General features: G+C 41.3%; 2 protein-coding genes and 1 long non-coding RNA gene across 4 annotated transcripts in view; 1 reads left to right on the top strand and 2 right to left on the bottom strand.

The window, feature by feature from the left end:
* Positions 1-453: 453 nt before the first annotated feature.
* Positions 454-10,135, bottom strand: MSRB2 (methionine sulfoxide reductase B2). The gene is made up of 5 exons (XM_014882152.2): positions 10,001-10,135; positions 8,927-9,033; positions 7,880-7,956; positions 3,796-3,943; positions 454-1,521 (listed from the first exon to the last, which is right to left on the bottom strand). Exons 1-5 carry the CDS (start codon positions 10,110-10,112, stop codon positions 1,414-1,416), a joined length of 552 nt encoding a protein of 183 aa, XP_014737638.2. The 5' UTR covers positions 10,113-10,135; the 3' UTR covers positions 454-1,413.
* Positions 10,062-23,533, top strand: LOC148225093 (uncharacterized). The gene is made up of 3 exons (XR_015801885.1): positions 10,062-10,233; positions 12,332-12,735; positions 21,977-23,533. It is a non-coding gene; the product is annotated as an uncharacterized LOC148225093 (long non-coding RNA).
* Positions 20,067-23,572, bottom strand: part of ARMC3 (armadillo repeat containing 3) — a 51,774-nt gene continuing 48,268 nt past the window's right edge. For both annotated transcript variants that reach the window (XM_014882151.2, XM_088160539.1), the window contains one exon: positions 20,067-22,132. In XM_014882151.2, the coding sequence (XP_014737637.1) occupies positions 21,929-22,132 (204 nt within the window). In that variant the 3' untranslated portion in view covers positions 20,067-21,928. The remainder of the gene's footprint in view (positions 22,133-23,572) is intronic.

The raw sequence follows: 23,572 nt of genomic DNA on the forward strand, positions 1-23,572 counted from the left end.
GCTTCAGTCATGCTGCTTCACACCTCTGGTGGGCTTTAGGTTCTGTAGCAAACTGGTTTAGGTTGGCTGTGGTGATCATTTTTTCTATAATGTGTTTGGATTTGTAGAGTTATGATGTCAGGGAATTGTAGAGTACCCCTGTAGAAAGCCGAGGAGAATGAAAAACCACAGAGCTCCAAGACAGAAGGAGCAGAAGTAAATTCAGTGCAGTAGAGGTCCATTTTCTGAAGACATTAAACAGCTTTAAGACTACACTAGTAAATGAACACACCCTTTTTATCACTGAGGCAACCAAAGTGGGGAGAGTGGAAACAGGCTGTTATAGGTAGAGCCAAATGAGATGTTGCCTAGTAACTCTCAGCAGGGAAGCATTTAAACCCAGCCAGTTTAGTGAAGCTGATGTTCTGAGTCAGAGATTATTTTCTCTGGAAAAAATTCTGAAGGAAGGAAAGCTCAGTTTAACAGACATAGGATTTATTTTGCTGTTAAGGCAAACCTAAATGACAGTGCTTGGGAGAATGCAGAAGTATTTACAAACTCATACAAGGAAGAACAGACAAGGCATCAAAAGCGAGACTTTACCAAGCCTGGTTTTTGATGCTGATTTATTTCCCCCTAGTACAGTAAATTCCATATTTATTTTTATTTTTGGATTCTAAAATACACAAGTGATAACAAAAGTCTGAAAATATTACACAAATCATTACATTATTATCATATAATTGCTGTAAGAGAAGTTTCTGGAGCAAACTCTATTTCAACTCTGCTATTGGACACAGAATCAAAATAATTGATTTAAAAGAAGAAAGACTCCATGTCTCCACTGGTTCCATTGCCTGAAATAGTTTTAATTAGGTCCTCCTTCAGGACTTTGCTTTTATGAGTTCACAGAAAAGTCACTTGGCTCAGCTAAAGGTCTCTCACATCAGGGGGAAAAAACCCCCTCAGACCTTATTTGAAGATTCATGTTATTTTTGCTTCCCTTTAGAAGGATATGATGATTTTACAGAAGTATATAAGCTTTGCCATGATCAGCCATGTACATCTGTGTTCCTGAGTGCCACAACTACTGCTCAGAATAGGCAGTCAGGTTCAGGAGAGCACCTCATTTCAGCAGCCTCAATACAGTTAATGATGATAGCTGTGAATGTGAACCATTGCACAGATTTTTTTTTTAATTAAAAAATACAATAAGCAGATCAACACACTACACTAACCATGGAAAGACAGACTGCCGAAGGGTTACAACAAAAATATTCATTTTATCAACAATGATAAGAGCTGGAAAACAAAGCTACTACAGTATAAATACTAAAATTTGAGTTATATATTAAAAACATGAGAGGTTTTTTTTTCACAAGCATGCTGTATAAGCAGAGAAAAAATGTTCTGCAAGCCAGAAAGAGCCACTTCTCACTGACCAGAGCCTGGTTTGAAGTTTAATGAGACACTGTTGATACAGAACCTCTGCCCAGAAGGTGTGGGTCCATCATCAAATACATGGCCTAGATGGGCGTCACACTGCAACAGAAATTATTACCATTTTATTGTTGTATTGCTACAGAATGACAGAATCATTTAGGAAAAGACTTCTCATTCACAGAGCCCATCTTTGACTGATCACCACCATGGCACTAATTGCCATGCCCAGTTGCTTCCTGAACACCTCCAGGGATGGTGACTTCACAATCTCCCTTGGCAGTCTATTCCAGTGTTTAATAACCCTTTTCATGAAGAAATTCCTACTGATGTCCAGCCTGAACCTCCCTGGTACAGCCTGAGGCTCCTGTCCCCAGCTGCCTGGGAGAAGAGGCCAAGCTCCACCCTGGCTGCACCCTCCTTTCAGGCAGTTGTAGAGTGATAAGGTCATCCTTGATCCAGGCCAGGATGCCATTGGCCTCTTGGCCACCTGGGCACTCACTGGCTCATGTTCAGCTGCTGTTGACCAGCATCCCCAGGACCTTTTCCAACTTGGATCTTCCCAGGCACTCTGCCCCAGCCTGTAGCACTGCAGGGGTTGTTGTGACCCAAGGGCAGAGCAGGCACAAGCACTTGGCCTTGTTGAAGCTCAGACCTCTGGCCTGTCGCCATCAATGCAGCCTGTCCAGATGGCCCTGCAGAGCCTTCCTGCCCTCCAGCAGATGAACACTCCCACCCTGCTCAGTGTGTCTGCAAACTCCCTGAGGGTGTCCCCCATCCCCTCACATGGATCATGGATAAAGATATTAAACAGAACTGGTCCCAGCACTGAGCCCTGGGGAACACTGCTGCTGACCAGAAACCATTATCATTGCATTATTAGCATTGGAATTATGGACCAACATTATGCTGGTACCTACTGTGCTATCCTGAATTAAGAAACTTTCATGATTAAATCACTGCAGAGCTGTGTGAGTGGGAGACTCCTAGGGAGTGACAAAGAACCACATCTTGTCAGTGGGCAAGTATCTGCCCCCAAACAAGCAGATCCCAGAAGAGAAGGTCAAAAGTTGTTAATGCCAAAAAGTGCAGGAAATAAATGAGAGGATCTAAATATCTCAATATTTCAGGAAAATTTCAAGTTAATTAATAAGTCACTAGTAGGTCATCCTAACAGATCAACTGAGGATTCCCCTCTCAAATTACTGAGGTGAAAATATTAGACACAGTAAAGCTATCAGCAACGTTACAAAACTGGAAGATCTTCAGCTGGGGTTCTTGAAGGTGTTTGCTGCATATGGCTGCAAATGTGAACTCTTCCTGGAGTTCACATAATGGACTGCAGCAAATTGTTGTTACGTTTGTAGATGTAGCTAAGCCTGCAGCAAGCACACTGAAGGACAGCATTAACAATCTTAACAGTTTACAAAAACAGACACACAGAGACATTAAAAGAACCCCAAATCCAAGATGCAACTCATTAAATTTAGTTGCATATTTTTATATCTTAACAAAAGTAAGAAACAGATTCAGGGTTGGGAAGAAATGGTTAAGGGTGGCAGTATTTTAGAAAAAGAACCTGGGTATTACAGCAGGTCCCAAAATAAATAAGTAAATATTATGTAATATGGTCTGTGGAAAGGTAAAGGTGTAAGAACAGGAACACCATTTCTAACACACCTGAACACCCTCTAACCCCTGCTGTAGGCTGGGCTCAGCTGCAGTGCTATGTCCAACTTTGATCTCTACTACCAAGAAGGAAAAGGGTCAGTTGGGAAGAATACAAAGTAGAGCAACAGGATGATGAGCACATTAAAAAGCACAGCATAAAAAGGAACAGTTGAAGGAACTGGACGTTTCTGGCCTAGAAAAGAGGGGGTCAAAATAGCTAGAAAAAATAAAAGAGTGGCTTCTGTGAAACAAGTGAATCTACAGAAAATAGCTGTGGAGATGTCGGGCACAGCCACCATCCTGCAGGGCTAATAGTAACAGCTGCAAATGGCTCCAGTGGCTGGTGTCTCAATCTCTGCATATTTTAAGAACATCTATAACAAATATTTAGCACGACTGAATGAGGAAGAACTGTCCCTGTGATGGGCCAAATGCATGGACCCTATCTCAGAGTCTCTTCTACCATCTCTTGTCACACCTTGCAGCATACCTGGAGTACATTTTCTGTCTAAACTCCAGCTTTTGGCTATACATACACAATTGCTTTCCCCAGTCACATACTTTTCTTCACCACAGACTGAGAAAGAATGGCTCCAATGATACTGTAATTCTTATTGCTGTATTTAGGTACATTATTCATGGGCACAAAGAAAACTTACCTGTGAAGTTTTGTGTCTTTGTGTACCATCTCCAAAATAAACATACCTGTTTGCAGACAACTTCAGTTCTAGTTAACCCCAGTGAGTTATCTGGTCGTCTCGTGATATTGGTATTACTTTCATCTTTGCCACAAGTACCATAAGCCTCAGAAAAAGATGGCCATCCAGTCCCAGAATTGTACTTCTTCTCTGAGCTATAGTGGAAACCAGATCTTGTTAATTAATAACAGAGATGTTACAAAAGAGTCTGCTTCTATTAAGAACACTGGCTTTTTCCTTCATTCCTGTGTTGTACCAATATGAATAATATTTGGCACAGTAGAAGTTTTCTCATTGGCATCAAACTATGCTGGAAACTCTTTTCCAAAGGGAATTCTGAATCAGCTCACAACAGGAGATTTTTTTTTGCCTCACTGTTTCTGTTTCAATGACAGGTTGGTATTTTACAAAGCTTAGAAAAGGTTTTTTTCTGACAACTATGCCATACTAAGATTATGCTGTAGTTTTTAGTTGAATTACACCTACAGAGTTGCAGTTTAAAGCCTGGCCCAATCCAGCAATCTCAGGGAAGAGAGTTTATAAGAAGAAACGAAGAATAGACAAAAGCTGGGCTGGCTCACCAGACCAGGCTCGTGCCTAATGATGATAGAGATTTGTCTTGCAGTCAGCCATCAGGCTGGTTTGGAAAATCAAATAAAGCCTTGCTCAAACCATCAATCAACCAATGACAAATCCTCACAGCACAAAGATCTACTTTTCCCAAGAGATAATCACAGCCATAAGAAACAGTACAACAGACTATCAGCTTGTGGGTGCCTCTTGTTAACATCCAGGGTGACCAACACTGTTAAGCTGCATATTAAAGCCTAGAGCATATTGGCAAATTTGATCAAAGGATATTTTAGGGATTTGGTACAGAAATGCGATAATCCCTCCTGTTTAAAACTGTGCGAGCTTTGACAACAATATGAACCTTCGCTTGTCAAAGAGGGACCAAGCATGAGTTAGAACAAGAAATGAAGATAGGTTCACATCCTTCTCGGATAAGTGGTCTGGAGACTCACCACAACCACTTCCTCACGATTTCTCGTGGCTTTTTCCCAGTTTCACAAACGCAATGCTCTTACTGGCATCTAGTGGTGGATGGAGACATCAGCACCATTAGCTGCTCTTGATCAAGGGGATTGAAATGTTAATTACGACTGAATTTAAAACGAAGTATGTAATATGTACCATGTATATTTTGGTGGGTTATTCACACAGTGAAGAAAAATCCGAAAATCATAATTGCAGTGCCTTTTAAAAAGAGAAGCCAAACAAATTGGACAAAAAGCTTTAAAAATTCAACCCAAAGAACAGTGCATGAATCAGCATTTTTATAATAATTTGTACAGGGCTGCCGTTGAGTAATGCAGCTATGGAAATAAAAGAGGATTTGCTAGCACAGAATGACCAAAGGCTTGTTTTAGTGTGGGTTGTTGCTGAGTCATTTACATCAATGCACAAATAGCCGTGAGAAATGCTCTCCTTCCCCTCCTCTCCATAAAACTGGAGAGAAATAGGACACAGCACAGGAGCAGCCTGCTCTGAAGCAAATGCAGTTTGCAGACTCTGTGTTTGTACATCAAGGTCCTTAGGGCTCCAGGCCAGTTTCTTTCCAGCCAAAGAAGTTTCCCTGCTTTCCCTGCCATAAAACCATATGAACACTGTCCCTACCAGCCACAGAGTCCCAAGAATGACCTGGGGGACACATATCCCCACATGACTTCTGAGCTTCCCTGGCATACATCTGTTCTATTTCTTTTTTTCTCAAAACTCTTTAATTTTTGACGCAGGAATCCTCATGTTTATTCACACATAGATACAAAGATCCTCTTTGAAAACCCACAGAGTCAAGGAAGGTCTTTAACACTGTGTGGGTTTTGCATCTGACCTTGACTGACTCTGTACCTTACATGCTGCTCACACTACTTAAGTTTATTGTAGATGTTTTCCACTGCTAAAGGAACAATCTTCTGAGCTGTTAAACTAGCTCTCAACAGAAATGGTCTCTGTGTGGTTTTATTAACAGTAATGTCACTTAGATTCCCTAATAGAAACATTTTAGTACCCAAAAATATTGCTGCTCAAGATCATATTTGTCCTTTGAAGTATTTCACCACTTAATTTATGGATAAATGGACTTTCCCTAAACATATGCATTAGATTAGACCTCGACACACCATTCCTCCAGCATATGTCATTTACTTTGATCCCTATTTCAGTCATCCTGGATGGAATCCAGATAATTCTAAAAAGTGCTTTTTGCTGTATGAATCTCAGCTGTAGGTTTATGGTTTGATGAAGGTTTGAGACTTCATTAAAGCACCACAATTTGCTATCTGTAAAGGTTAGGGGTTTGTTCCATGTATTTCCAACTCTTTCAAATGCATATTTGGTAGCAGAAGGTAATAAATTCTGGTATAAATGTATACACACATGTTTCAAAGAAACGAAGAAATACTTCATGTTTACCTGTAGCTAATGATCTAATGTATTAAAAAAAAGAACATTTTTAATGGACTAGGAAATAAATATGATGAATGAATCTCTTATCCAATACCATTTCTCCCCCTCATGGCTTGTGTTCTCCACAGCATAATATCTCCATGGAAAAGATACTTTCAGACAATTTTTCACATTTAAGAGTTTCCAATTTTCTTACAAGGCTTTTTTTTTTCCCCTGAAAGTTTGGCCTTTTTTTGTCCATCAGGCTTAGCATTATCCTGTGCTGCAAGGAGAAGTGCTTATATTCTCTGAGAGCTGGACAGTGCAAAGGGCAGCCTGACTGTTTGCTTATATTGCTGTTTTGTTACTAGTTTAACAACAGGAGCAATTCCCTCCAGTGTTTGTCTCTCTTCATGTTGGCCTGTCAATATTAATTGTCTAATATAAAAGACACCAAAATTGAAGGAAAATCTGAAGGAATGGAAGGAAGTCTTCCACAGCTTTGTGATTTACAATTTCTCTAATTTATCTGAATTTTCCAAAGGTGTTTTTAGGTTTTATATCTATCTTCAGAATATTTTGTAATGCTGAGCTAACATCAGAAATTAATTTATTTAGAAGTGTTCATTAGCAAATCTCTACAGAAAATTATACATTTAAGCAAATGCATGTTTGCATAACAGTAGTTTCCTGCACTTGGCCAAAGGAAAACTAATTGTACACAATTATCATTTAATTGCTTAGTTTAGGTTTATTTTCAATACATCCATTACATTTTCCCCTCCTATCTTACTATCCAGATCTCTTGGTCCTTAGTATCCCATTTGAAGTTCTGATCTGTGATTTATCCTTTAAATCAGCCACATTTCATTCAATTCTCAGTTGGGAATAAATAAGGGCTATTTTCTAGACCAAAAATATGAGAAACTGTCTTTCCTGGTTCAGTTACAGAGAACAGAACACCCTCTGCACATCCTACTCCAAGGCACTCTATTTCCTTTTACTTAGACATTAATGAAGTTGCAAAATATATAGTATTCTAAAGAGCACAGAGGTTAACTGTGCAATCATTTGCAGCCAGGCTTTAAAAAGTAGATGTAACCAAAAAGGCAAGAATAGTGGAATTTAATTTAGGGAACAAGGAGGGGGTGGGGGTAAAGAGAAGGTCTCAGCTGCAGTGTGAGTGACCCAACAATAAGAACATCACAACAGTAGGAAAAGGCAGGCCAAGGTCTTTCCAGCCCAGCAGCATGAGTGGCAGAGGATGAGTATGGAGGAGCACAAGAACAGAGCAAACACACAGTGATACTCATGCATAAACACATGTATGTTGCAGCAGCTTATGGCTTAAGGACCTCTTAAACAGAGAATTATGATCAACCAAAAAGAAGTGTGTTAGCAGAAACAGGCGTACCACAGCGTGACAGCTGAGTGCTGGCCACTGGCAATCCTCATCAGCTCAAGGAAAAGGCATACCACGTATCTGTGTCATCACAGTCATCCTGGAAGACTTACACACAGCACTTGGGCACCAAGGGATTGTTGTTCTGGCCAACACTTCCCATGCTACTCATGAAAAGAGGTTGCCCTTCATGCCACAATTAGTACATGTTAAAGATGCTGTGAAATCCAGGGGATGTTACCTGAAGAGGGGGGCATTGCAGCATACGCAGCAGTATATTCCTGATTCTGTGTTGTTCAGATAGATCCCACTGAATGGCTTTTAAAATAGGAAGGAAAAAAGAGAAGTTAATAATGCAGGTCTTTAAAAGCTCACCATCTGGAAGAAGCATGTAGGAATCAGATTCAAAACAGGAGAAAAACCATAAAAAGAAGGCTTCGCAGGGGGGCTTTGAAGAACAAACATTAGCAGCCCGAAGAAATGAAGGGGAGGATGCCTTTGGATTAGTAGTGAAGACTACCCCCTACCCCCACAAACTTTGAGACCAGTCAGATGCATAAATCATCCAGGTACCAAGGATGGAGCCATGACCTCCAAGAAACTGGTGAAATGTGCAGGATCCCAAAGGCCAGGGCACTGCTATGGACTGCCACAACTTTAAAGTGGCTTTACAAAGGGACTTTCCTCCTTCCTGCATGGTCTGGCACTGGGATCCTTATTTTACAGATATGGATTTGGGCACAGTTCACATAGTACATGCTCCATGTGTGCAGAAGTCTTGGCTCTGGGCTAGGGACAACCAGCACTCCACCCACAGTGTTACATGGCTTCCTTCACAGAAGGAGGAAACGTGGGGACATGAGTGGGTGATCTGGCACCTGCGGGAGAGCCCATCTCCTGAAGGGAGGGAACGCTATGTTTAAGATTTCCACAGCTAATCTACATATGGTCATAAAAAGGATAAAAATATGATCTCCCTGTCCTCTGGATGGGCCTCTACTCCCACTACACAAACAGTTGCTCTGGCAGCAAAGCATCCCAGAAAAAAAAAAACAAAACCAACAATAAAATATGAAAAGAATGCAGAATGTTTTTTCATCTGCAAAACAGTCTGGGTCAGAACAAAATCCACCCTGTTCCGTCTGTTGAGTCTAACTTTCATCCACAGGAAGGCAGGGGAGACCCTGTGAAGAAAGTGAGTGGTGACAGCTCCCCAAGGCAGATTTTTCTGTGCCCAGCAGGCAGAGGAGATGGCTCACCCTTGCACAGCATTAGCACCTCTGCTCACCGGTTCAGTTCCTTTTTCTCGTGTAACATAGAATTGCTCCGGAGTCAATTTTTTTTTCCAGTCTTTAGCAGCAGCTGCTTCAGCTTGTTTAGTGAGGGGCCCTGTGTCTTCAATTAGATATAGAAAGATAGTTTAGAAAGATAGCTTAGATTCCATTGATGCTTTCCATCATCATCTCAGTTCTCCCAAAGTTTCTATGCAAAAACACAGAGGGCTGTTCAGGGACATGAGCAGGGGCAAGTGCAGGACTTTGAATATGCTTTCCAGCTGGTGTGCTACATCCAGAGAGCAGCTCCAGAAAACTGCTTGGGAAGGCTTGTAAAGGAAATGGGCACCTATGATCCAAAGCATCACCCTCTCTCCCAGCACAGACTTCTGCCCTGGCTCAGGATAATTGCTGATCTGCCGGTGCTCCTTCTTCATCCCTGGGTTTCACTAAAAGTTTTGGCAAACCTCTTGGAAACCCTCAGAAACCAGAAGTAATGTTCATCTGTGGGCTGTGGAACACTGGCAGCTTCCACAAACCCCAGTGTAAAGTGGTGCTAAGAAGGAGGACTGGAAGAAATCAACACCTGCAGCTCAAGAGAAATGAAGCCATTGTTAAGGAAGGGACACACAACAGCAGAGCAGGAGTCATCCACCATAGTGCAAACCTCCAGCAACATATCCTGTGAGTCTGTACACACCACACTTAAGGTGGTAGGGGATCAGCAAAGAATTAATAGACTGGCTGAAAAACAGCGAGTAAAATAGTTTAATATCTTCTTAATCAAAAGGTCTGAGGTGGGGAACTACCTGCCAGCCTATCAGCACGGGATCCTTGAAAAACAATCAGCTCCTGAGGAACGAACGCTTGCCTGTATTCATCTCTTGCAAGGTAGAGGTGAAACTGAGGGGGCGGAGGGCAGGAGGAAATTACTTTGAAAATGATATTTAACCAAAAATCATAGAGTTTAGCCTGCCAGTTCAAGACAAAAACCTCCAGGACGCTAACGCAGCCCTTCCTAAGTGGCCAGAAGACGGCGAGCACGGGACAGATGCCCTTTCCCCCTCCCTACGCCCAGGCGGGGGTACCTGTGCCCCTGTGCGCAGCGCGGGCGCTCGGCAGCGGCGAGCGCAGCAGGAGGAGCAGGCGGCGGCTCCCGAGCATCCTCCCGAGCATCCTCCCGAGCGGACGAGCCGCCATAGCGGCGGGGCGGGACCGGGAAACGCCGGCCTTGTGTAATCCCTGCGTTCCACCTAAGGAATCAGACCTCATAAAAGCAATGAGCAGAGCACCCGCTTAAATGCCGATGCGGCATTTGCAGGTAAAGGTTTCAATCACTTCTTACCGAGAAGCGAAAAGACCAGTGTGAAAAACGAGGTTCACTCTTCTGGTAAAATTAAAAAAAGTTTAATAAAAGACAGTAGGAGACAAAGATAATAAAGCAAAGGGTTAACGGCTGGGTGCTTGGCCTTCAACCAAGAGCACACCTACTATTTTTGGAGTCACTCTTTAAATACCTTTTCTATTACATGAGCCTGTTGTGAATTCATAAACCATTATGCATGTTCAAGCTTTTCTGCAAACTACTTTACATATCTCAGGAACTGTTTAACATGGCCACTCCTTGGGCCCGCCTTTTTACAGCATGAGTGTTTCTTGTCTGCGGTTTTAGTCCATTCTCATTATCACCTCCAGTCTGGGCCTTGGTCCATACTTTCTTAGGTTGGCAGGTGCTGATACTTGGCCTATCAGTAGCAGGGTCCTCACCATATGTTCGCTGGTTATCCCAACCACACAGGCAGTTCGATTACAAGCATAACTATATATCAGCTATCCCCCTACTAGGTCTAAGTTTTGTTAATAGCAGAAATAAAAACTATATATTTACAGCAAAGTTATTTTAACATTATACATATAACATTCATCTTAATATTTGCAAAAAAACCCAATTTTACAGTATGTATTTATAGCTTAAAAATGAACACTCACTGCAGGTGTAAACATGACAAAATCCTGTTGAGGCATTTGCTTACAGCCATTCTAGGTTGCTTTTAAGGAAAACAGGTCTGGTACTTGCATGCAAAAGCGCTCTTGCTGTCCTCTTGCTGGCCTGGTGTTACAGGCATTGCTCTTCCACTGATCCAGGAATGGCGAAGGGGCTGTGCCATCTGAGGGTTTCCTGTGTTCCTGGGGTGATTTGCAGTCACAGCTGCCTTGGCCTGGCCTATAAATAGACCTGTAATAGGACACGTGTGTTAGTTTGGCAGCCTGTCCTTAAAAGTTAGACCTAAACACGAGTTAGTTTTCCAAGTCAAGCCTTAATGCTACTGTCTGCCTTTCTTCCAATAGTTACATTTCTGATTTGGAATTGGTTCATCATTACAAAAGGATGTGGAAGGATGTGTTTTGATTACATAGCATAACAAAATTAATAATGATACTTAATACAAATTTACTTTCTTTTAGTCTAATTCTTCTAGCCTAATTCTAAAATCAAAGCTAAAAAATAGTCTTGTGTGATCAGTCCTGTATATACACATTTGTATTGAACCATCCTTATGCCTAAGACAGTGAGTTCCATGGCAGCTGAAGACATCCAACATAGCATCTGATCAGTACCATGGCTATAATCACTGCCTCTGCTCAGATCCACAGAGAATTGCACCAAAAGATGGATATCAGCAAGGCTCCTACATGGTGCATTCACTGTGTGCAGTGGCAGGGGGAAGCAGGGCATGGCTTTGTCCTGTGTAATAAGACACAGTGGAGATAAAAAATCCTGGAGTGTGATGCCTGTGAGTCCTCAGGACTGTGATTCAGGATGTTGGGGAACAGTGCTGCTGGCAGGGAGGAGAGGGTGTTGCCACCCCACTTTGGTGCTGGCAGAAGGCAGCATCCATGCTATAGGCAGAGGGACAATATTTTTCCACATTCAGCCATTTTGGGAAGTGATGATCCTGTGATCTTTTCAGATCCAAGATGATCCAAGCACTTTCTAGCTTACCCCGTGGCATATTATATCAGTAATTTAGCCATGGTTTGGTAGGGAGTTGGAACATGCTAGGGAGCCTTTGGTGAGGAGAGACCCAATCTGACACTTCCAGTTCTGGCAAGTGGCTTAGGGCTAGAAACTGGTAGCAGGTGATGGTATCACTCCTGGCCTCTGTCTCCAGTTCAACTGTAGAAAAGAGGCATTTCCCCCACCTTCCTGGTCTTAATCTCACTCAGATGGTGTTTGCTCCTGAGGACAGGTAATCAATAGAGTTCTCCCTGAATTATCTGAGAAATGAAGGAGGGTGAAAGAAAGTGGTTAGTCCTGAAACTTACATGTTTTCATGTAATTGATATTGATTTAACTGGTGCTTTTTTTAAAGACAAAATTAAATTTTAAAAATGAACTGTCAGTATCTTTCTTGCAGGTCTCTGTTACTGGTACCATCCCAGAATGCAGCAGTTTTGAGGCAGTGGGAACTGAATCAACACAGGTCTGCTGCTGTACCATTTTCCTCAGATTCTGAAAGAGGGAAGTGCGGGCCTGGGCAGCAGTGGGAGCAGAAGGAGCACAATGCATCAGGCTCATCAGCCCAAGCCTCATCATCCACTCAGTTACTCGTTCAGTACAAGCCACTCCTGGATTAAAATGAGGGGAGTGGTGGAAGAGGCAGATCCCATTCATCCCAACATCTGTGATCCACATTTGAGGTGGTGCATGACAGAGCAGGAGAAAATCCTCCATTTTCCCCTCCAACAGAAGCCTGACCTGCAGTCATCCAAACCAGCATGACAGGTCTTCCTCAAGTGGAAAACAACCCCCCAGCTGGAGGTAATTCATTTTTCAGATCTTCAGTGCTGAAAAACCAAATCATTGTCCTGTCATGCCTGTAATGTTGCCTCCCATGGTTACAGCACACACCAAGCCGTGTAGCTAGGCAGACATCCGGCCTGCCTCTCTCCCTATAGACTGTTCTGAAAGCCAATTAAGCTGTTACTTAATTTTCCTCCTATTTTTTTTTCTCCCTTATGCACAAGGGGAAGCATTTAAAAATCTCCCCTAGCTACATTATGTAAATTTTCAAGTAAATTCTCCCTGAGTTGTAATTCAGCAGATTTACTGTTAAAAATGTCACCTGTCTCCAGCATGTACACAAGCTGCATCCAGGGAAGGGTGGCTCATCCAAAGCACAGTGTCCCCTTAGACACGTGTAGATGGGGAGAAGCTCCTCACCTCCTCCTGTAGTGTGGCTTTGTGCCAAGGCAGCAGCAACATCACATGTATAGGTGAGAGCAGAAGGAAAGAGGGAAGAAGTCAGAGTCCAGACAATCCTGCTAATATTTACTGGGGCTCCAGCCATTTCCCAGCTCAGGCTCTGTCTTGACTGATGGCTGTGGGGACAGCAGAGCATCACGAAATGCCTATGCTGGCAGATACTGAGCAGTCAGCCAGGAAGCAACGAGGTGCAGAAGTGAAAAAAAACCCGTTCAAATTTAAACCTCTGCTTACACAGCTTTTGTTAATAAAGCCCCTTGACATTACCGTGGGAGGAAGAAAACACTGAAATTGTGGTGGTTTTATTTTTTATGCATTTGTATGCAATCAGTTTTCCTCTGCTCCTAAGGTATGCCCATTTTTATGGGGTGGTTCTACTGAAACATGTGGGAGCTCACCATGCAACGATTTGTCTGGGACCTGTCATATGTAGGGGTGCTGTGTGCCAGGTGCCTGAGGAGTGAAGAACAGGGGTCTGGCATAAGCCCTTCAGTGATGGGTTGTACCTGTGAGGGGCTCTGTTTCCTCCACGGAAACCCTCCGTGCTTTTGTAGGAGATACTGCAGGAACTCCATATCCTTCCTCAGAATCTTCTCTCTCCTCTGATAGACTTGATACAGCTCCACAGCCAGCCTCTAGCCACTCAGGTGTGACGAAATGATGAGCTCTTGGTATATGGAGATACTGTTTCCATAAGGAAACACTATCTAACGATATGTGGTAGTGCTCTGGTGCTGAATTCCAGTGATGGAAAGGGATTTTGGCAAAATCTATTAGAAGCAGAAGTGCCAAAGTACCTTAGAAAAGGGTACTGCTAGTTTCCAGAGACACACAGAGACTGAATGCAAATCTGAACCTCCCTGAAGCTGATTTATGGATTCTGCTTAGATTCATTTATGGAGCAGCCTGATGTGATTCAGGTCATCATCAGAAATAATGAACAACTTCTTGCTTTGTTTGCTTTATGGTTTATTATCTCTTTTTGCTAATCATAAGTTATAGGATATCTGATTATTCTAACCTTTGTTTTTGGAAAGTAATAGGTCATATTTGTGGACTAGCTTAAGTGGGAGCCCTCTTTTGGAGTCTAAGGGTAGAATTTGAACAGAACAGGATAGAATAGAATAGAATAGAATAGAATAGAATAGAATAGAATAGAATAGAATAGAATAGAATAGAATCGTTCCAGTTGGAAGAGACCTATGGGTTTGGTCCACTGTGACAAATGTTTTGAGTTGGATTAGACCAAATGCCCTTCATAGGTCCTGTCTAGTGTAAATTATTCTAGCATTCTAAATGCTTTGAGAAATTTCTTGCATAGCAAGTGAAGGCATGAATTCAAACTTAAATGGATAGTTTACAATCACTCCTTGATAGAAAACTTAACTCTGCAATTGAGCCATTGATTCAGCTAAAAGTAGACATGCAGTCTGGAATGAAGTATGTGTGTCTTCAGGGGCAGCTGTTGGGAGCAGCAAACCCAGCCTATTTCCCTGCATTGCCCTATGCATGCCCCATGTCATACCATCCAAGTTCTTTCAGCCACATAGACAGTAATAATACATTCCACAAATTTGTGTGTGATTTCTTATCCCTTTTAGCCCAAGGTAGTGAAGAACTGAGATGGTTCTTCCACACAGTACCCAAAGCCTGAAAAGAAAATTGAATGAACACTTATTTGGCAGCAACTGCCATAGCAGCAAAGTCTGTAGGTTATCTTAATGGATTTATCACCCTAAACTAAGCCCTGACCATCTGTTCTATTCTCTCATTACAAATACAGAAAAAGCTAATTCATGGTTGCATCATAAAAAAGTAAAATATAAATGATTTAAGAGTAGGGCATGCTTCACACTCTGATTGGGAAAATGGCTCTCATCCATAGAGTGACTTCCCTGATAACAGAGTTTGCCTTTTTCCCAGAAAATGGGAATTACTGAGGAATGAGACTCACTAGAACAAGTTTTATTCCCACTCATTCATCTTAGATGTATTTTTAAATTTGGGATTAATGTAAATGAAGTTATGAATCTTCTATCCTTCTCTCTTAGGTGAGCCCCCCAAGATTTATTTTTGTTGAAAAAACTAGCATTCTGTTCTCAAGGCATGAGCTGGTTTTCCACTTCATGAAAATGAAGTGCCTGGTGGCAGTCTGGCCCAGCACACCCTGCTCCCACTGGAACAGGAGTGGGGTTTCTTTTCCAGAACCTATCTGAGCAACTCTGAGCTGAGCAAAAACTTCTGCAGCTTCATGTGATGTAAAATCTGGCCAGATCTGTGGGGACAACCTACTTATGTGGGAACCTTAGGTGAGGAGCTTTTTAAAAGGCAGAGTGTACTGAGTCCATGCTGGTGTGGTAAATGTTTTTGTCCATATCTGCTATGTAGGAAGAGGATAGAAAGGGTCAGAGCAGGCTCTAGGTTTCACATGGACCTCTTATTTCTACACTGTACTGCCATTCATCTAGCAAGAAGAAATACTGGTAGGCCAAGTATTGCTAGCCCATTTGTTAGTGAATTGCTTTAATTTCTGAGTGCCAAGCAAAGATACCTTCCCACCATACCTAATGTTCAGCAGTGTTTCAGTATCAAAACTGAGCACGGACCTGACTGAAATCTGTGCTACTCTTTACTACTGAATTTCCGTGCTCAGCAAATACACAGCAAGTGGCAACAATGCACTGAATCAGTGGTAGCTCCTGGATGAGGCACTGGAACAGGTTCCCCTGAGAAGCTGTGGATGTCCCGTGCCTGGAAGTGTTCAAAGTCAGGTTGGATAGGGCTTGGGACTAGTGGAAGGTGTCCCTGCCCACTGTGGGGATTGGAATGAGATGATCTTTAGGATACCTCTCAACTCAAACCATTCTATGATTCTATGACTCCCATCCCTCCTCTATCCCATGGTAACAAATGCTACAGACTAATCCCTGTGTAAATAACTCCAGATTTCTGACCAGAGGTTTTGCTCTGAAGAAAGCGCCCTGAGCATTGGACCAGTGTGATCCTTGGCACATGGAACACTGCATTCTGAGCTCATCCTGCATTTCATATTTGTGTTTAGACCTGTACCACATGCCACACAGCTCCTGGCTTGTGGAAACTGCAGTGAGCTACTTAGACCTAACATTAAATTTGGCCCAGTGCTGCAAAGTCCAAGTCCCTGTCAGTTCCTGATACTGTCTTGTCATTGGGAGTTCCTGATGAAATTTAGTACCTGAATAACCCAGTATTTGGGCTTACAGTCCCTGACTTTTTTGCACATATTTATACCTAGGAGCCAGCCTTTACCCACCTAGTTCTCTCTTTGGTAATGCAGCTCCCATTAATAGCAGGTGGATCTAGGATTAAACCCACTTACATTAGAAGTCTGCAAAAAAAATAGTGTAATGAAAAGAAACTGGAACTCACAGCATGTGATTCTTCTGTGTGATCTACCACAGATAAACTGTGTCTTAAGAGTGCCCATTTGTTAGAGAATTCTCCAACTTTGGAAATTAGATATCATTACCAACATCTGTTATATCTTGGGACACTGAGCAGACCTCCAGTCTTTCATAATATGTTCCCTAATGCCAATTAAAACTAATGACTTGACATTTTGAAAAGCCTTTTGACTCTTTAATATCTTTTTGACACCTGGCCTTTAAGGAATCTTCTTTCAGACTGTGTCACTAAAAGCACCTTGTTCAGAGAAGCTTATACTAAAAAGGAATTAAAAACATGCAATGGTGTGGGGGGGCTTTGTTCAAATCCTTCTTATAACTGGGAAGCACTGCTGATCTGTAGAAAAAGATGTGCTGATTTTGAATGGGATAGACTTAATTTGCTTCACAGTAGCTGGTATAGGGCTGTGTTTTGGTTTTGTGCTGGAAACATTGTTGATAACACGGGGATGTGATTGTTTCTGCTGTGCTGTTTACTGCTGTAAAACCTAAGGCATCAGCTGAGCAGCTCTTACACAGCAGTCAGGCCTTTTCTGCTCCTTACTCCACCTGTGAGTGGGCTGGGGTTGCACAAGAATTCTAAATTCTGCCTGGGTGACAGTGGACAAGGAAGGCCAGATAAAGTTATTCGACTATTTTTGATATGCTTCAGTGTCAGAGACAGTGTTTGTATAATAGAAAAATAATCTCATTAAGAGGGCTAAAGAGCTGTTAATTTATCTGCAAAGTTCTGCTGTAGTTCTGGTGAACTGAAATGTCACGTCCCATATACACAGTTGTATTCCTAAGGCCACAGCCAGTGCTAGAGCAGAGTCCTTTGGTTGTTTCCCTCTGTGCCATCTGGGAAGAGGTACAGCTACCTGGGAGGAGAGAAGGTACAGGGGTACAGCTGTAGAGTGTATTGGATGTGCCAGTGAGTGGCTGTACAGGCATATCTGTGTTATGTGTTTTCATCTCTGTGTAAATGTGCTATAAAATCCCTAGACACAGAGAAATTCCCTCAGCTGTGAAGTGCTGAATCTAGCAGAGTACTCTGGAAATATATTTGAGCTATGTTCTTTACCTTTTCTATACTGATTATTGTCAGAGATGAGTTACTTTCTTGGACAGACTCCTGGCTTGAGTCTGTCTGTCCATTCTTAGGCTTTCTTCTTCTACTTTGTTGCAATGTGTTTGGGCTTTTAATTACATGTGGATTCTTTTTTTTCTTTTTTTCAGTTTTCTGAAGGAAAATAGCCAGTGCCAAAGAGTAGTTGGGAGGAAGACCCTTGTATAAACCCAGCAAGGGGGCTATGAATATGATAAATGTTTTAGTGCACTTTTATGTCTGAACTAACTTGACAGGCTGGCCAGTAAGTGTCTACTGTCTCTGCAGTTTCCATTCTGACACACTATGTCAATAATGAGCTGGATTTACAGAAAAATGCATCATGTAGTAGAGGAGGTGCAGATCCATGCAAAGAAGCTGTAGATGAAATAATTTGTCACCATTCAAAGCCCATGTTTACTAATAAAGACTTGTTTTTCCCTGAAGACAAGTTTAGTGAGAAAAGTAACAGAAAAAAGTTCCTCTTGGATGTGAAAATAAATATGTATTTTGTTCCGAGAGCCCTGGATTCTTCTCAGGATCCAGAGTTAATCAGCAACAGATTTTCTGGAGGAAGAGTTCATTTCAATTTATACAGGCATGGGAGTGCACGGTTTGAGGGAGTGATGTCCTGCCAATGCTCTAGTATAGCAGTGGGTAATCAGAAACTATTTGGAATGTCCCAAATCTATAAATTACACTGCAGTTGTTCCCTGCAAACATAAAGAGAAAATAAATGATCCCTGAGCAGTGTTCCTACTGCTCAGGGATCAAGGGCAATAGAAGAGAAGCATGGAAGAGCTGCTGCTGCTGCCAGCAATCTGCATTGCCTCAGCACCGGCAGGGGGAAGAAGAGTCCACTTCTGCAGAGAGGTGTTTGCCAGAAGCACCCTCAAAAACAGATCTCAGCCAAAAACTCATCTGCAGAGACTGGAATTACTCCCTTAGCCACAATGGTCTCAGACACACAGAACAAGCAAAAGCAGAGGTTTGCAGGGCCAAAGCATTAGATTCTCTCATACCAAAACCTCTGCTGGAACTTGCAATCCCATTGATACCACCATCAATTTGGTCTGCTGCTTTACAGACTCACATTCATCAGACAGGTAGGAATAATACCTGACCTTATATCCACACAGTCCAGATTTGTATTTATTGATATGCAGATGTGCTACATATTAAGCATTGTGCTTTTCAATACCAAATTAAAACCAAAATTCTTTTTAATGAGTAGTGGGGGCAGTGGGGTGTATATTTGTGTGTGTATGTGTGGTATGTCACTTGCAGATGCCTTGGGAGACACCATGCAGGAAACTGAGCAGGGAACTTCATTATTTCTGCACAGTTAATACTAAGTTGGGCAGTTCTCATGAACAGGAGGAAAGAGACTTCATGCCAGCTTCTCTCAGAAGCCCAGACCACAGTGAGGATGACTTGGGGGTGCCTCATTCAAATCAGGATCTCCAGGCCCATCACTGTCCTGGGATAACCATCTACATGCCCTCTCTTTCAAGAAGCTGAGCACATCTCATTTGGTTTTCATTCTGCACAGCTGCTGGCCATGAGGCCCATTTCTGTGTCATTGCCTGGTGGTTACAGCTGTGGAGCAATAAACCTTGTCTCAGTTCTTACCTTTGCTTAAGACAGCTTTTCACCTTGCAGGAGAGCACCTAATTATGAGGATCTGGTTCCAGGTAGGGTACAGTTTCTACATGTTACAGTAGAAATTTATATGTCTAGGCAGTAAAATATAAGAATATTTCTGGAAGTGGGTACTGGAGACGCAGACTATTTTTTCCCAAAGGAAAAGCCTAATTGCTACTCCCAAATATTGAGTTGAAGAGGTTGCTCAACTTTTCTGTTTCTGTAGTCTATTAATTCTGCATTCTTTTCTACACAACAGCAGATCTTCAAAAAGGAATGCAGAGTGCTTAGTGGCCAGAACAGATCCTGCAAAGAGGTAGCTGCAGACTGTTTTGTTCATGCTTAGGAAGGCATCAAGCCTGACTAGTTCTATGTGACTGATCTGCCCAGTGAACTATTATGTAAAAGGAAAAAAAGCCCTTCCCCATCTGCTCCGTAAATGAAGGTAGGCGATCAATTCCCTCAGGCACAGCCCAACCAAATGGTGTGTGCTGGGCATGTCCTGGGAATATTCACCCAGCTGAGCCCTGCAGAAATGCTTAAACATTTTGTTTTCTGATTCAGTTCTGGAATGAGTGTGAGCTGAGGTGCTCTTATCAAGGGTGGGGGAATTCTTCACCAGGCCATGGACACAACTACAGGTCCCTGATTAACCTCAAATAAAAGTGTGGCATCTCTTTACTTACTTGACAAATAAAGTGCAGTTTTCAAAGTAACAATTTTAGATTGAAGTGTTTATATTCTACCTATATCTTAATTCTGACATCCAAGTGCATTACAATTTTGAAGTGACAGAACTCAGACAGTACAAAGTTTAAAACTGTGAAAGACATAAAACATTTCTGGATCATCAAATTCTGCATCATACAATGAAGGGTACAGTATTTTAGACAATTATTTTATGCAAAGTGAGCTTATATGTCTAGAAATTTCTCAATTTTTATTTTGAAAAACTGCATTTTGTCTATTTTTTATATCAATTTTTATTAGAAACAACAGAAATTGCTTTCTTTTCAAGACCTCCTCAAACACAATAAGTCATACTTCAACATTATGGTTCCAATACAAAGTAATGAAATTCCAATGTAAGAAAACTATACAAACTGATAGCTAGCAGGAAATTAATTCTTATTTTACTTAAATTTACTGGACTTTCAAAGTTGTGGGTTTCTATACCCAATCATACCTGTCAGTGAGAGCATATGACTTTCCATCAGTCTCCTACCTGCTACATAACAATGATAAGAAACACATCCTCACCCTTCTCCCAGTTCTGCCAGTACATCCTGCATTTTGTTTCCAGATTTCTTTTTCATTCTGTTGTCTAGAGGATTGCTGAACATAAGGTTAAAAAAAAATGAACATGAGGCCATATAAACGAATTTACAACATAAAGATAAAATGTTCCCCTAAGGGCTACCAGGAAATCATGCTGCATGTCAGAGGAGGAAGGAGAGGGAATGGTGGGATCATGCTCATGAGCAGTAATGAATACAACAGATACAAACCTCCTCCTCAACCCAAAGCAGTCAAGGCAAGTGACTGTGCTTATGCAAACATTAAAAAGCTAAAAGAACACAGACCTCAAATTTTTTAATCACATTTTTGGTAGGCAGGAAGTAAATGCCTTGCTGTAGGTGTTCTGGTCTCCTGAAATTCAGGTCTGTATAACAGAACTGCCTGCACTGGCCTAACTGCTGTAACTGCTGTACAGTGCATTCTCTCAGTTTTCCACAGTAAACTCAATTGATAGTGGTGCTCTCTGAAATACTCCAGTACATTCCTGACAGTTTCACCAGGAAGTGTTTACCAGAGTGTTTTAACCAGTATTTCACCTCTCTTAAAAGCCCCGCTGCTCTTCAGCAACACCACGTTACCCAAGGCTGCAAGAAATACCAATTCTCTGTTCTAAAACCACTGCCTTCTCAGAGTCCATTTTATCTTCAAGTCAAAAATAAAGAACTTAAACAGATCACAAGCACTAACTTAGCAATCATCTGTCTTTCCTGTGCCAAACTATTTACTTTCATCCAGAGTATCCTACTATCTGTAAATATTAACTCTGCCAAGTTCTAAGAAATATAAATGGGACTTTTTTTCTACAGAGGCTGAAAGTATACTGTTATTGTAGTGCTAGTTCTCAGTTCTTAGGTTATTTCATACAAAAATTGTCCGGTTGTTTTTAGGTGTCTTGTTATTTCATCAGATATATTCACATTTATTGCTTTATGGACATGAAATTCCTATAAATGTGCATGGGATTAGAAGGAAAATTTTTAAAAAAGCTGTATTGGAATTTAGCCTATTTAATAAACACTGTAATGTTAGCACACAACAATTATTAATGATTACTAAATTTTAATCTGTGGCTTTGCAATTTAGTCTTAAAGTAATAAAAAAATTAACATAGTTTCTAAGCACTGAAGCTAGATACCAAAACCACATTTAATTAAACCTTTAAGACAACATACCAGATACACTTCTTTTTGATAGTTGGATATGAACTCCCTCATGTTTCATAAATACAGCACTGCAAACATAGTTAAAATATTTATTTCAGTGAAATTCATCGAGATTATGAAATATATTTGTATTGATCAGCCTTTACACTTCCTTGTTTTAGCAAACGGCCTGGTTCAAACATTACATCTACAACATACTCTTGAGGAGGAAGCAGAAGCCCTTCGGGAGAGTGTTCAACCAATTTAACTTCATTCCAAGCTCTGTTATACTTGCCACGAACTAAACTACAGCCAATGCCAATTCTGTCTGCTAACACCTAAAGAAGAAAGAAAAAGTAGTTAATTGCAGTTCATTCATGTAGCTTCTGTGATATACAGCAATGCCCAGTGATGTTTAAAAATAAAACACCTGAAAGGCCTAGAGCTTTCTTGAAACAGATTTTATGAATTTCTTAAGTGTTCCAAACGTCAAACCTTTCTTGTTGGTTTTGTGCAGAAAGTGTAGGCTTTTAACTGTTATTTCCCGCATAGCCGATGCATAACATGAAAAACATTCAGTTTAACTCTTTTCAAACACTGATACATTTGTTTATCAGCTCGTCCCTCAGATCTCAAATGAAGTGCAACACCCACAGTACCCAGCAATGTTTTTTTCTACTTGGAAGACTTACTTCTGAATAACATTTTGAAGTCTATTCAAGCAATGAGGTGTAGGCACACTGCATGCATATAGCTAATATGAAATATTAAGTGTAAAAATGTAACATTTTTATCAGTGTAAGTTTAGGACGGTTGCTTCACTCCAAAGCACACTCCTTGCTTTTCAGCCCTGGAAATGTGGGAAGCAATGAAATGCGAGGCAAGTGTCTGCTAGATGAAACACCTGCCTTTCCTCTGGGCTGCACTATCACAGACAGACCCATAATGATTTCCAGCTACCAAACTGCTTTTTCAACACACATCTGCTGTGAAGGAATGAAATCCTGGAAGATTTTTAACATTTTACAAATGGACATGGATATCCATTGCTTGGAGTGCTGTGCCTTTAAGAGAGATGACCTGTCCCTAAAGATGTTTCTTAGGACAGTGGAGAATAATTAAGTCACACCCTCAGAATGTCATAAAGTAAGTTGGAAACTGTCTCTCCCTATGGATACCACAAATTTACAGCCTTACTGCTTCTCCTGTGTATTCTTTCCTAGGCCCTTCCTGCTTAATGTACTAGGCCTTTGTTTCTCTGTTTCCACTCAAGAAAGAGAAAAATCTAGCCAAGGAAAAAGGATGGGACAGATTACCAGGCTGCACCAGTGTATCTTCATAGGAGGAAAGAAGAAATAAAATTTCGTAGTTTCTTCTAAGAAACTAGAACATAGAAGCTATTATATACTATCACAGAATACTGGATAGATACAAAATAAAAATTGTCCCAACAAGTTTACTTTTGCAGCATGGAAAAAAAAGGAAGCTGCATAATTCAATACTTTACTGTTTACAGAAAATGTAAAATGTTTTGACTTCAAATCAAGTACTTTGGCTTTTTGCCATTAATCAAGTATTCTGCTGATATCACTTAAGACAATGTAATGGCAACAAGAATGTTTACAGAAAGAAGTGATGCTGGCTTTCATTCACTGGGAAATCAACTTTGCTGTTGAAAAATTATGAAACTGTATACAAAAGGTTTCACGATTTTACATGAATATAAATATTGTATTATACTGATGCTAATATACTTAAGCTTAGATTGTCCATTTAAC

Source organism: Sturnus vulgaris, chromosome 1 (assembly GCF_052056855.1).
Source record: "Sturnus vulgaris isolate bStuVul1 chromosome 1, bStuVul1.hap1, whole genome shotgun sequence".
NCBI classification, from domain to species: domain Eukaryota; kingdom Metazoa; phylum Chordata; class Aves; order Passeriformes; family Sturnidae; genus Sturnus; species Sturnus vulgaris.

What these genes read in the sequence shown, in the direction of transcription:
- MSRB2 (XM_014882152.2), bottom strand. Translation starts at nt 10,112, where the DNA reads ATGGCGGCTCGTCCGCTCGGGAGGATGCTCGGGAGGATGCTCGGGAGC. An exon ending in CGCTGCGCACAGGGGCACAG is followed by an intron (nt 9,034 to 10,000) that starts GTACCCCCGCCT and finishes ATCTAATTGAAG; the next exon opens with ACACAGGGCCCCTCACTAAA. An exon ending in TGCAATGCCCCCCTCTTCAG is followed by an intron (nt 3,944 to 7,879) that starts GTAACATCCCCT and finishes TTTCCACTATAG; the next exon opens with CTCAGAGAAGAAGTACAATT.